Raw genomic sequence first — 13,626 nt, forward strand, 5'->3', positions numbered from 1 at the left:
CAGACGGTTCCCCTGGGATTTCCCCGTCATTGCGCCCCCGCGCGACTTCTCCAGAGCCTGTGGACCGTGGGATGGGCCGGGCCTTCTCGGGCTGGCGCTGACACCGGGCAGGTGTGCCACCGTTCCGCCATGTCGGCGGGGTGCCTCTGCGCCCCGGACCCCAGGTCTCGACCCCGCCCTCCCCCACCAGGTGGATTTGACCCTGGTGCTTGCCCCAGAGCCTGGAGGGGCTGGGGCCTGGGGGGGGCCGGGTTCAGCGAGAGGACGGGGAGCCCGTTGCAGAGTAAGAGGCTCTGGGAGTTTTCATCCATGGACCTATCAACCTTAAAAATAGCTGGCTATTTTATCAGCAAAATGAGTTTATTCAGGAATGGCAGAGGAATTGCAGTTAAGGGTGTGCAGATATAGCCTGTAATAGCCATGTCCAGAGACCAGGGAAAGGAATAGTACTTTACAGAGAAAAAAGGGAAGTTGGGAAGGGCTGCTTTGTATGAAAGTCCATTGGAGGTGGGGCTTAGTGTTAGGTGTGGGGAAGTTCAGAATGCCATGAAGCCTACCTGGATCCTGATGCGTCCTTGTTCCGAGATCCGGTGCCCTAAATAGCGATCCTGAGTTTGAGCAACTGCAATTTTTCCTTGGAGGCTTTAATGCTCCTTTGAAACCAAAAGTTTTAGCAGTTGGATGATGTCTTCCTGTGAAGCGGTTTGAGGAGGCGAGCAGAGCAGCTAAACATCCACATACTGTACGTAATAAAGTAGAGCCTGCAGGAAACATATCATCCACATCAGCCTTTAAGCCTTGTGAAAAGTAAGAAGGAATTTCAGTGAAACCTTGGGGCATTAATGTCCAGATGCTTTGTCCTTCCCAAGTGAAGGCTGAAAAGGTCTCAGCCTTATCAGCTGGAATTCAGGCACACCTCATTTTATTGTACTTCGGTTTATTGCACTTTGCAGATATTGTGTTTTTTTTCAAATTTAAGGTTTGTGGCAACCCTACATCCAGCAAGTCTGTGGGCGCCATTTTTCCAACAGCATTTGTTCACTTCCTGTCTCTGTGTCACATTTTGGTAATTCTTGGGATTTTTCAAACATTTTCATTACTATTATATTTGTTATGGTGATCTGTGGTCAGTGACCTTTGATGTTCCTATTGCAAAATATTAAAACTTGCTGAAGGCTCAGATGATGGTTAGCATTTTTTGGAATCAAGTATTTTTTTTTTTTTTTTTTTTTTTTGCGTTACGCGGGCCTCTCACTGTTGTGGCCTCTCCCGTTGCGGAGCACAGGCTCCGGACGCGCCGGCTCAGCGGCCATGGCTCACGGGCCCAGCCGCTCCGCGGCACGTGGGATCTTCCCGGACCGGGGCACGAACCCGCGTCCCCTGCATCGGCAGGCGGACTCCCAACCACTGCGCCACCAGGGAAGCCCCCTCAAGTATTTTTAAATTAAGGTACGTATATTGTTTTTTAGACACAATGCTATTGCACATTTAATAAGCTGCAGAAGAGTATGAACATAACTTTTATATGCACTGGGACCAAAATATTCACGTGACTTGCTTTACTGTGGTACTCGCTTTTTTGTAATGGTCTCGAACCAAACCCGCAATCTCTCTGAGGTGTGCCTGTAGCAAAGCATGCACAGCATAGATTAATAACAGTGAAAACATTTGCTTTCAGTAGGAATGGATGCTAGTAGAGTATGGGGGTTAAGAACAACAGGGTGTCGAGGGGCAGCAACGTTGATTATTGCCTGCAGGTCCTGGACAGACCTCCATCCTCAGCCATCGGGTTTTCTCATAGGTTGTATTTAATAGTATTACAGGGACTAGCGCAAGGGGTGGTGAGGCTCTGAGCCATGGAATCCTCTTATGGGCTTTATACCTTGAAGGGCTTCTTTACTCATAGGGTATTGATTAGTTCTGGGGAGAGGTTTCGAGGGACCTATTTGAGTCTTGACGGGAAGAGCACTGTGGGTTTTGCCAATATCAGTTGGAGACTTTTTGCCCATAAGGAGGGTGGTAGCTGACTCAGTAGGGACAAATGATCAGCGTCTCCCGAATCAGCTCCAGGACCGTCAGAGGCAAAGGCCAAGCCAAGCCAGTGAAGAGTCACTTAATTCACCTGGTTGGCTGTTTTGACTGTTACTGTGAAATTCTGGAATTACTTCCCCTTTTGGGAGAAAGAAATTCCAGCATATTTGCTGAGCCGTCTCGGCCCAATAAATGAATAGGGCCGGCGAGACTAAGGAGGGAAGTGTGGGTATCTCTCAGGGGCCTAAACGAAAAGGAACAGGTTCAGAGACAGGACTCTGCTGAGGTTCATCAGAGACCCCCACTATTTGGATCACTTTCGTGCTCCGGGGCAGGGGCTGCTTTACCGCAGTTGAACTGAGAGTGTGGCTCTGGTGCCAGAAGAGATTCATTCCTAATCTGGAGCATTGTTTTTCTGAGCTGATGAAGAGGGAGGGCTGGGAAGAAGCCCTGTGGTTCCTCAGAGGCCCGTTGGTGGTCATGAGAGTGTTGGAAAGGCTGGTTAGAGGGCTGAAGGCACTTGAAGCACTTAACACTTGTGACAATCTTTTTCCCAAAGTCCTGGCTTTTTGCGATAATAGCAGGAACTAGGAGGGTTTGGGTTTTGTTTAGGGACCTTCATTTGCTGGAGTTGAAGGTTAAGGGTTTGAGTGGACTTCCTTTCAGTTGAATAGTCTAGAGTGCAGATGAGTTGGTGGCTAAATTAGCTAAATCTGGAGTGGACGTGGTTTCCAGTTCAACCCTGGTCCTTTTATCTAGAAGGGAAGGATCCCAGTTACGCCTGTTAATGAACACAGAGTTAAAGGCTACCTGAGTGTATTTGTTACCAAAGCAAACTTGGGTCTGATCGTCCATGCAGTAAAGCCAATCTCCCGACACCAGTGTGTGATGAAGGAAAGGGAAGCGTTTATTGCAGGCGCCAAGCAAGGAGTCCACGCAGCTAGTGCTCAAAAGACCCAAACTCCCGTAAGTCTTTCCGGTAAAGGTTTTTAAAGACAGGGTGAGGGAGGAGGGTTGTGGGGTGTGTGATCAGCTCGTGGACATTTTTTTTTAAATAACTTTACTGATTTTTTAAAAAATATTTATTTTTGGCCACGTTGGGTCTTCATTGCTGCGTGTGGTCTTCCTCTAGTTGCGGCGAGCGGGGGCTACTCTTTGATGCCGTGTTTGGGCTTCTCATTGCAGTGGGCTCATCTTTGTTGCGGACCATGGGCTCTAGGCACGTGGGCTCAGTAGTTGTGGTGCACGGGCTCAGGAGTTGTGGCTCACGGGCCCAGCCGCTCCGCGGCACGTGGGATCTTCCCGGACCGGGGCTCGAACCTGTGTCCCCTGCATCGGCAGGCGGACTCTCAACCCCTGCGCCACGAGGGAAGTCTGGACATTCTTCTGACTGGTTGGTGGTGAGGTTATTGGGAGTCAGCATCATCAACCTTCTGGTTCCAGCCAGTCTGGGGTCTACATGCTGGAGCAACAGCATACAGTTAACTTCTTCCACCTGGTGGGGTTTTCAGTATCTGCAACGCAGCTCAAGAACATGGCTCAGAATATTATCTATAGCCCTTGAGGAGGAACTAAAGGTCCTTGGCTTTGTTTAACGGCTAAACTATTGTTTTTTGGTATTGCTTGTTTTCCTTTCTTCTGCATCTTCTTACTTCTCTGATTAAATGTACCCTTGGAACTCGGGGAAGGCCTGGGAGACTAAAGGTTTTCTACAGACAGGAGGCAGGTGGAGGACATGGTGGCGGGGAGGGGCTGTTCTGGGAAGGCCCCATAGTGTCCTGCTCGGTTGCGGATTCAGTCTCCAGAGGAAGACCAGAGTTTTCTTTAAGGACAGCCTGACGTCAGCTATAGTCGTTGTGAACACATTGATTGTCGTTGCCTGCCAGCCCGAGTTTTGTTCCCATCACCAAGCTTAGGAAAAGCTTTTGAAATGTTCAGTAAAGCTCTCCAGCAAGTCCTCAGGCCTGCCAACAGTCAGGGTCTGTTTTTCCAAATCCCTTCCCGATTCCCATTTGGCTTCATTCAGTATGGGGCCTGACCTTCACTAATAAGCCTGTGGACTAATTGATACATATCTGAGAAGCCAGGTGGACAAGTTTGAATCACTAATGTTAAATTCTTCAGCAAACCTATGGGTTTCTCAGTTACCTTCAGAAAATCTTTGACTATGGATGGCTAACAATTCAACTTTACTTAGTTCGGGGAACATAAAAAACTAGGGGTTTAGCATCTGGACCCCCAGAAGGTTTAACTTTAATAAATTCAGGGGAGGGGGAAGTGGGGAGAGGTTTTGAGAAAAAGGGGAGTTTCAGCAGGAGGGTTAAGAGGAGGGGGTGGGAGGCCCAGAGGAGGTGAGGATGGCAGAGGGTGAAGGGAAGGCGGGGCTGGGGGCACAAGGAGGGGAGGGGAGAGGCCTCAGAAGCCATTTCGTGTTCTTTCAAGTGTTTGCTCACCTCCATTAGTTAGTTTAGAAGTGGTATTTTGTGAAGAGGCAATTTTAGAATCCTGGATATGTTTGGAAGCCTCAAGGTACAAATTAAAATAAGCATCCCAGAAATTCCCTGGCAGTCCAGTGGTTAGGGCTCTGCTTCCACTGCAGGGGGCACGGGTTCAGTCCCTGGGCTGAGGAACTTAAGATCCCACAGGCTGGAAAAAACAGACATCCCACTGTCTGTTTAGTTTCAGAGCCATGGCTTTCTGAGTTGATCCTGAGACAAACAAGTTTGGGGGAAACCAAAGTTCCCCACAACGGCCACTAGTGTTCTGAATTATTTCTGCTTAAGGGACCATAGTTTTCAAACACGAAACCAGATGAGGTTCCTGAAGGGGGGCCGCACTTACGGCATTGAGATGACTGAGACCGCGTTTCTCAGAGGTTTTCTCGAGAGCAAAAGAGAAAACCCTAAATCATGTGATCCCAAAGGAGTGCTACGATAATTCCAGCACGTTTCCAATAAGAACAAACAAGTAAGTATTCAGCAAAAGGACAGAGCCTTCCTCAAAAGCAAAAAAACAGAACAGACAGATCCCAAATAAAGCCAGGGGGCTCGACCAGAAGGAGGGCCTGAACACCAGAGTAGACTGGCCAAGGGCATGTTGCGGCAGGGCCGTCAGCCCCCAGGGTTCTCCTCCTTCAGACCCCACTTCTGGACACCAAGTAATGTCCACTTTACAGGTAAAGCAGCTAGTTATTTTACCAGCAAAATGAGTTTATCTGGGAATAGCAGAGGAATTAGAATTCCTCATAGTTAGCAAACTATGGCTAACCACAGGCAGGTGCAGAGAAGCAAGCACAGGACCATTACTTTGCGGAGGAAAAGGGGACGTTTCACTTGTGGGAAAGTCCATGGGAAGAAACAGAGTTCGGGGAGGTGACAAGTCTCCCTGGCTGGGCTGTCGCCTTCCTCCTGTCCAGGGATGAGTGGGGGGGCCCAGGGGCAAGCAAGCTCCCCCTTCAGGCCTCCCTCAGCTCAGGGCCCCTCCCTGGTGCTTTCCAGGCCCCAACTGCCCACTCCCTCCGTGGGGAGCCCACTGCTTCCTGCCTTCTCAGCTGTGACATTTCTGGGCCTCACGAGGGCTCCCCAGCACGTGCACCTACTGCTCAGCACCTAGGCTTGTCTGAACCCGCTCCAGAAAGATCTTCCTCTCCTCCTGCCCCTTCCCTTCTAGGGGTCGTCCCTGGGGGTCTCTTCGGGTCTTCTCCCACACACAGCTCTGCTGGCAGTTCCAGTGATGTCCTCATGCACCCCTCCCTGGACAATGAGTTACCAGGGGAACGGTGGCACCTGGAAGATGCATGTGCAGGGGGGTGAGTCACAGGCTGTCAAACCTGAGGGCGCAGGAGCTGGTTCAAAGGGCGTGTTCTGGGCCCGCCCCCAGGGTGCCAGACCCACTAGGTCACCTCGGGCTCCCCTGAGGCCCTGGGAGAGAGCTAGACGGAGCATGGGGGAGATTCCCGGGTAGTCCAGAGCGGGGCCAGCACAGCCTGTGGGCTTGTTCCCACAGGGCCCAGCAGGCTGCAGCCCCTGGATGGACGCAGCCCTGGGAACAGCCGGTGCTGCCCCCACACGAGTCGGTCGGAAACTGCAGGCAACAGGCCGGGCTGCATCACAGCACCTTGTGTGTACTGGAAATCCCCGCATTCTGTGGAACATCGAGGGTCCTTCAACTCCATTGCTTCACTAGTGGCCGTCTGGGGGTGAGACGGTGGGGGCGTGTGGCCCTCAAGGGAGCAGGAGGGAGGCCCTTGCGGCGAAGGGACCCAGCGACCGTGCTGCTCCCTGAGTGCCGAGCGGGCGCAGGGAGCCTCACCTGTGAGAAAGGACGCAGCACGACTAGGGTCTCCTGGTCACAGTGTCCTAGCACCACGGAAGATGCAAACGTTGCAGGAAACTCGGCGCAGGGTACCCCGGAGCCCTCTGTGCTACGTGTGAAACTTCACGTGAAAATAAAAAGGTTTCTCAAAAGCGAGCTGCTTCAACAGTTTACCCAACCAACTCTACTTGTGTAGAAAAGAGGTTGCCCGGCGTCCCGGTGTGGCAGTAAGGAGCCCCTGGGCCGCGGCGGGAGCCTCAACCTCGGCCTCCCAGTCGTCCTGTGGGCCTTGGGCGTGGCCCTGACCCCGCCATCACACCCAGGTCGGGAGGCGTGGACGCAGCCACCGTCCACTCCGAGTCGCTAGAGGGATCACCGACTCTGAACCCACCGCCGGACAGCATCCTTCCCGGGGGAAAGCATGGCTGCACGTGGACTGTGCAGCGGCAAGGGGGCCGTGGCCCCAAATACAGAGGCTGCGCCCCCCACCCCTCCCCAGAGCGCAGGGGCGGAGCGTGAGCCCCGGGATCCGTCAGAAGAGACCGGCAGGCTGGGCGGGGACGGCGCTCCCCTCCCGCTTAAATCCCCTCCAGACTAATCAACCACCACAGGAGCCTCCAGCATCGGCATCGGTCCCACTGGCTCCTGGGGGCTGAGGCCTCGGGCGGAGCTCGAGAGAACTCAGTGCCAGGCGTGCAGGCCAAGCTTCCGGAGAGCCATCCCGACCTGCTGTCGGTCTCAGCCGGGCGGGGAAGGGGGCTGGGCTGCGGCCCCCAGGTTCAGCTGCCAGGGAGGGAGGGGCAGCCCCTTCAAACCTGTCACCCTGGGAGGGGAGGACACTGTCCTCATCTCTGCAGAAAAGCACGGTGTGGCTTTGCCTGGGGCCGAGGAGCCACCGTGCGGCCCTGCCCCGTCCTGTCCCATCAGGTCTCAGCTCAGACAGGCCGGTGCGGCTCTCAGCCGATGCTGCCGCACCTCCCTCGGGCCCCATCAGCCTCCTCTGAGCCCCGCTGCGCAGGTCCCCCTGCCTGCGGTCCGGGCCCCACAGCAGGAGCAGAGCCAGAGAGGCCGAGAGGGCCCACAGCAGGCCTGCGGTCACTCGGGTCCAGGGGACCGGTGGCGGGACAGTCCCCGCCCTCGTGGAGTGAACCAGCATGCTTGCTTCTGCGGTCCATGTTCTGCAGTCAGGAACTCAGAGCAGCCTGCTTTCCTCCTTGGAGCCCAGGCCGGGGCTGCTTCCTCAGCCTTGGGGACCCCGGGGCCGGCAGGTCTAGGAGGGAGTCAGGCCTGCAGTGTCCTGGCCGTGTCCACGTCCAGGATGAGCGGCGACCCGAACTCCCGGCCTCGCAGGTACACCTCCAGTCCCTGGAAACAAGCAGGTCATGATGACCAGGTATCCAGCCCCTGGGCTCCGAGTGAGATGCCAAGTCAGCCTGGAGTCAGCGAGGGGCAGGGTAGAGAGGCTTCTAGGAACAAGGCTTGGATGTCCTGAGACCTCAGGTCAGGGCAAGCCCTCCCACAGTGCAGGCCAGAACTCTCCAGAGAAAAGGGAGCCCGGTCTCCTGCCCCAGCGAGACTCCCACTGGCCCAAACCCCAGGCTCCGATGAACCTGGCTTGTCCTCCTTGACCCCCTGAGGCCTCTCGACACCTCACCGCAGCCCACGTCTTGGAAAGTCCTCTGCAACTAAGGGGACGTTTACCCCGCTAGTCGACTGAGGCAGAACGGTGACTTCCCACCAAGCTCCCACCTCGCCCCGTCCTCCGACCACACAAGTCCCACCCCAGAAGAGCCCCAGATGGGCCTGGCGGCTCTCACCTCTCCAGAGTATGACACCAAGGGCGAGATCTCGCAGATGGCCGGAGGCTCTCCACTGCCCGGTGGGCTGGGGGGTGCACTTGTCAGCATCTGCTCGGGGGTTCGTACCCCGGGGCCCTCCCTTGCACCACCCAGCACGCTGGCTGGCCCAGTCCCCGCCTGGCCGGGCTGTCCACCACACCCGCCGCCCTCCTCGTGGACAGCTGGGCCCCGGGCACCGACCCCACCCGAGTAGCAGGCTCTGACTTGGGCTGGAAAACCCTCCTCGCCCCTCGCAGGCATCTCACACAAAGCCCGGGCAACCAGACTTAGGGGGCGGCCGTTGACAATCACAGAAGGAGACACCTAAGGTCTTATTCTTTCCGCACCCTGAAAAATGACCTGCCTGCCGCTTTCTGGATGTCACGCTTGGGTCTTGGCTTCAGAGCTTCTGATGAGCAGGGAAGGTGTGACCCCCCGCCCCATGTCCCCTGGGGCTCTAAGCAGAGCTGGAGGGCCGGGCACACAGCCACCTGCCTTCGGTGTGGGGCCTGGGTGGAAGCGCCCACCCCAGCTCAGACCACAGCACAGCCAGCAGGGCCCTGGGGCTGGGGCTTGGGCCGCGACACCCTGACATCCTGTCCTTCGGGTCGCACCCTGCAGCCCACGCTCACCTGGGCTGCTCGGGGAGCCGGGTCCCGTGTGCGTCCAGGAAGTGGGCTCCCGCCTGCAGGGCCCACCGGTGGTGCTGAGCGAGCAGGGCCCGCCGCGCCGTGGAGGGGTTGTCTCTCTCAGCTGAGTCAGCGTTCTTTAGAGGGGAGAACTCCTCCCCCCGCAGCACTTGGAAGGCCACGAAGTTCCTGGGGGGGCAGGGACGACAGCTGGGGACCCAACCTCCCAGCCCAGACGCCCTGGTCCTGGGCAGGTGAAGGCCAGGCCGGGTGACAAGGACTACGTGGAGGTCTGGTCTGCAGGCAGCAGGCTGGGGAGGGCCCCGCAGGCACCGCGTGAGTCTTTGTTTCTGAGACCCCAGAGCTGCCCTCAGTCCTCCCTTCCCTCCGCCTTCCCACCAACCCCACCCCCAGAACCTGGGACCCCAGGGTGCGGGCCACATACCCTGGGAGTCCCCAGCCACCTCGCCTGGAAGCAGCTTCCTAGCTCCCGGCCAGGGGCAGACGGAGGGCTCAGGAGAGAACACGGTGTCCCCCAAAGTCCACAACCCCAAGGGCTCCAGCTGCCCCAGACACTCCCTACGCTCCCACCCCAGGCGCTGCTTCCTCTGGCCTTCTTGCCCTGAGACCCGCCTGCAGCCCCCCAGCTCCCCCCTGCGAAAGGGCACTCCCACTGTGAAGCCCCCAGCCTCCACTTCCCTGCCTGGCTGGGCCTCAGAACCACCACCAGGTCAGGGAAGGGAAAAAGGGAAAAACGAATGACTTCTCCACTAACTTGGCAAACGGGAGCACATCAAACACGAACTTCTCCATCTTTATCCCATTGGGCTCGAGTGGCTTTACTGGATTCCCCTCCTCGTCCACGTAGGGGACCTTCTTCACAGCCACGTGTGGCTTCAGCAAGGGCTCGAACTCCCTGGGGGACAGGAGGCCAAGGGGAGGAAAGACACAGTTCAGACAGGACATCTTGGAGCCCCAGCCCACCTCCCCCATGCCCGGCGGGCAGGTGGACAGATGGACACAGCAGGCACAGGGCGGTGGGGGCTGAGCCCTGTCTCGGGAGGGGCAGGCATCCTCATGCACCCCGGCCTGAGAGCTGGGCACCATCGGCCACATCCCTGCCCAAGCCCAGTGGCGACTGGCAAGCCACGGGGTGGACGTGGTGCCTGCGGGCAACGGCCCCCACCACCCCACCTCCCCCACCCCGGAGCAGGGCCACGCCCACTCGGCCACAGAGCCTTGTACCAGATACTGGAGCGCTCTGCCGTCTCCAGCTTGTTTGAGCGCAAGACCCTTTCCGTACCGCACCCCACAGCCCCACCCAGCTCAGGTCTGCCCCCAGTCCCTGTGGCCCGGCTGGCCGCCCTGCACACCTGGTGACCATCTGGAGGAAGTCTCGCGTGAAGAAATGGTTGCAGATGTTGCCCGCGTTGTAGAGCAGGCCCCCTCCGGGCGCACGCAGCCGGGCCGTCTCGGGGCTGATCTCGCTGTACTCCACCACCTGCGGGACGCCGTCTACCTGGCACACCACGCCCACCGGCTCCTCGGGGGACGCCTTTTCCACCACCTGCGGCCACGACCGGACGGGCGGGGACGGCTGACTGGGGCGGGGCCCGGCGTCCGGCGAGGAGGGGGCGGGGCCAGAGGCTGGGAGGAGGGCGGGGCGTGGAGGGCGGGGCGAGAAGGGCGGGCCGAAAGAAGAGGCGAGGGCGACGCGAGGGGGCGGCAGGCGCACCTTGGCTCCACAGTCGGCACCCCGCAGCACGCAGAAGCCGATGAAGACGGGGTCGGCCAGTCGCACCAGGATGTTGTCCACACAGTACACGTGCACAAACTCTACTCCGCGCCGCTCCATGTCCTCTAAGACCTGGTGGTCCGCCAGCGCGCAGTACAGGCCCCCGTTGCCATCTGCAGAGGGAGAAAACAAAGGGTCTTGTAAGGGCTCCTGCCGGCCTCAGCCAGCTGGTTGAGGGGGCGCTAGAGGCAGGCGAGGCCCCCCGGGGCTGGACCTTGTGCCTGAGGCCGCTCTCTGTCGCCATCCAAGTAGCCCTGTGGCTGGCTGTTCCACGTGACAGATGGGAATCAAGGCCCAGAGAGGGAAGGCCACTGACTCAGGACCATGCGGCCTCTGGGCAGCATATTTTGGCCTCTGTCCCAGGCCTCCCGATCCCTAGCTAGCTCTACATTGTAGGCCAGGCAGACCCTCCCTGCCTCAGGGATGGGGTGTACCTGGCGCCATGGCAACCTTGTCTTTCTGCTCCAGGATGGCCCTGCCATCGAAGGTCACAGCAGGCAGCATGCGCTGTTCAAACATGACCACGTTGTTGGGGTCCAAGTGAAAGAAGTCATGCTCCTCGAAGAACTTGGCTGTGGGCCCCAGAGTGAACTCACTGGTCATGATGTACCTGCAAGGGGAGGCAAGCCTGAGCCAGGCTTTCGGAGGGCCTGGCCCCTCCGGGAGATGGGCTGACATCAGGGTGCAGCCTTAAGGCAGCGGTCAGGCCTCCGCCTGGGTGGGTGCTGGGCTCTGTCCGGGGCTGTGCTGGGGTTGGGGTTCACGTCTTGGTGTGGAGCAGGACTAGGGCTACACGGGGCGGATCACTCTGGGGCCAAGGTAACGCAGGAGGGCACACCAGGGCACGGTGCAGCGGGTCCCATAGCGCTCGCCAGCCAGCTGCTCCACCCGCCGAATCCGTTCTGCCTGCAGCTGATACAGGGTCTTCTGGCTGGGCAGCCCCACCTGATACATGCCCTTGGGGTAGGTCACGCCCAGGCGAGTGCCCTGCCCACCAGCCAGCAGCAGCACGGCCACCTTGTTCAGGGCGATCTGGTGGAAACCTGGGGGCATGGGGCGCCATGAGGGGATGCCTGGAACCCGTCACACAACCACCCTTTCATTTTAGAGCAAACCGAACTTGTGCCTGGGACGGTGAGACGTCTGATAGCCACAGAACAGAACTATCCAGATAACATTCTGATTTGGGCCTGGGCCTCACCCAAACCTAACCTTGCCCCGACCCCGCCGAGGTACTGACGATATCCTCCTGGGTTCTTTCCCAACCTAGGTCCTTCAGAGGAAACACCAGGTGGGCCTGGCCGGAGTTGTCCAGCAGGGGCCTTGGGCAGGCTCCCCTGCAGGAGCGACTGCCTCACCTCCAGGCCAAGAGGCAAAGAGCGCAGCTGCGCCGGCGCTGGTGTGAAAAGGAGCGTGTGCAAGTGTCTAAGGGGTCCCCTGCTGTCAATACGTGGGCTGGGCAGCTGGCCATCCAGGCGTGCCCAGCACAAAGCCCTCTCCCCAGGGAGTGCGGCCTAGGGGCGGCTGCCAGCATGGCAGCGTTCAGGGGCTCCAAACCCCAGCCCCGAGCTGGTGCGTTGTGAGAGCGTCGAGTTCACGAAGAAGGCAAACTGAACTCCAAGTACCCCCTCCCCAGTCGCCCCGCTCTGTGGGCGAGGCCGCCTTCCGGAGGCCGGGGGCCCCCGCCGCCTGGACCCCCGCCCCGCCTACCTTCCTCCTCCCAGAGCCGCCGCGTCTGGGGGGCGACCCCGCTCGCGCTGCCTACGCGCTCGGGAGGCAGGGGCCGCAGGCGCGCGGCCAGGTCAGGCGCGGGGGCCAGGGGGCGCGCGCAGGCGGCGGCCGCGCGCCGGCAGTGCTCGCGCAGCGCCTCGGGCTCCAGGGGCTCCAATTGGGCCAGCAGCGCGGCACGCGGCCCCGGCGCCAGCTCGGCGCAGAAGCGCAGGAGGTGCTCCTGGCCGGCGCGCTGCAGCCGGGCGCGCACGTCCAGCTCCGAAGCCATGCCGCCGCCGCCGCCGCCGCCGGCCGCGCTGGCACTCGTGACCCGCGCTCCCGGACCAGGGTCACGGGACTCGGCGGGCGGTGCCGACGCCAGCTGGGCGGGCCCGGGGCGCCCCGCCTTGACCCCGCCCAGGCCCAGCCCGGCCGGGTTGCGGACCCCCGCCCGCCCCGCCTCTTTTCGGCCCCGATCCCGCCCCGGTCCCGCCCCCGATCCGCCCCGCCTCTCTTCGGCCCCGGAGGCCACGCCGAGCCCCGCCCCTGCCCGCTCAGGCGCAGGAGGACTGACTTCAGTTCTAATTCACCTCCCTGCCGACAGCCCTGGGGGGCGGGGCACCCGAGGGAGAGGCTAGGGTCTGTCCCTGCCCGTGGACCTGTTTGCATTTACCAAGACGCCTGGCGCCGGGGACAGCAGTCCGGGGCTCAGTGAAGAGGCCAGCCGACTCACGGCTGGGCTGGGGAGGACAGAACCAGATCACCAGCAGGGCCTGGAGTCTGGATGTCACCAAGGCCCCCCAGAAGGCCACCCTTCCTCCCTGGGGGCTCCCTTCTTCACATCCCCCCTCCTTCCCCTTGCCGTGTGACCGGAACCGCGCAGGAGCTGCCCCTCGCCCTGCCTTGTTACTTAACTATCTGGTTTTAAACATCTTGCTGTTTACAAACTCCCTTGTGGAAAATATGAAAGAGTAGCTTCAGCCACTTGAAGACAAAACTTTCTTTTAGACACTAGTTTTATTAAGTCTGAAGGTAATACACGCCCATGATTAAAACAAGTTCAAGTGGTGCTTTAGGACCCCAAATGAAAAGTAAGATCTCCCCCAGCCTGCCCCAGGGAACCTCTGTTAAGGCCGTTGCCTCTCCCGGCAGGCAGGTTCTGTCCATAGAGCCCCACCCCTTCCACTACCCTTCCTGGGTTAGGAGGTGGCGCTTCACAGCCTCCTGGGGGCCCACTGTACCTTCTCCAGCACCTGAAAAAAGTCAGCCTGCCTCAGGGCCTTTGCACCTGAATGGCTCTTCCTCAGAA

The 13,626-nt window shown here is 59.1% G+C and overlaps 1 protein-coding gene across 2 annotated transcripts; it reads right to left on the reverse strand.

Annotated features, from left to right (window-relative positions):
- Positions 1 to 7,161: 7,161 nt before the first annotated feature.
- On the reverse strand, positions 7,162 to 12,606 carry UAP1L1 (UDP-N-acetylglucosamine pyrophosphorylase 1 like 1). 2 transcript variants are annotated; one of them, XM_024126335.3, is made up of 9 exons: positions 12,318 to 12,606; positions 11,446 to 11,650; positions 11,042 to 11,217; positions 10,548 to 10,720; positions 10,186 to 10,379; positions 9,588 to 9,728; positions 8,816 to 9,001; positions 8,163 to 8,229; positions 7,162 to 7,710 (listed from the first exon to the last, which is right to left on the reverse strand). In XM_024126335.3, exons 1-9 carry the CDS (start codon positions 12,604 to 12,606, stop codon positions 7,627 to 7,629), a joined length of 1,515 nt encoding a protein of 504 aa, XP_023982103.1. In that variant the 3' UTR covers positions 7,162 to 7,626. The 2 variants fall into 2 exon arrangements, with proteins under 2 accessions (XP_023982103.1, XP_028353455.1); XM_028497654.2 differs by lacking the exon at positions 7,162 to 7,710 and having other exon boundaries at positions 7,731 to 8,229.
- Between the last annotated feature and the right edge of the window lie 1,020 nt (positions 12,607 to 13,626).

The sequence above is a fragment of the Physeter macrocephalus genome, chromosome 13, assembly GCF_002837175.3.
Source record: "Physeter macrocephalus isolate SW-GA chromosome 13, ASM283717v5, whole genome shotgun sequence".
Taxonomy (NCBI): Eukaryota; Metazoa; Chordata; class Mammalia; order Artiodactyla; family Physeteridae; genus Physeter; species Physeter macrocephalus.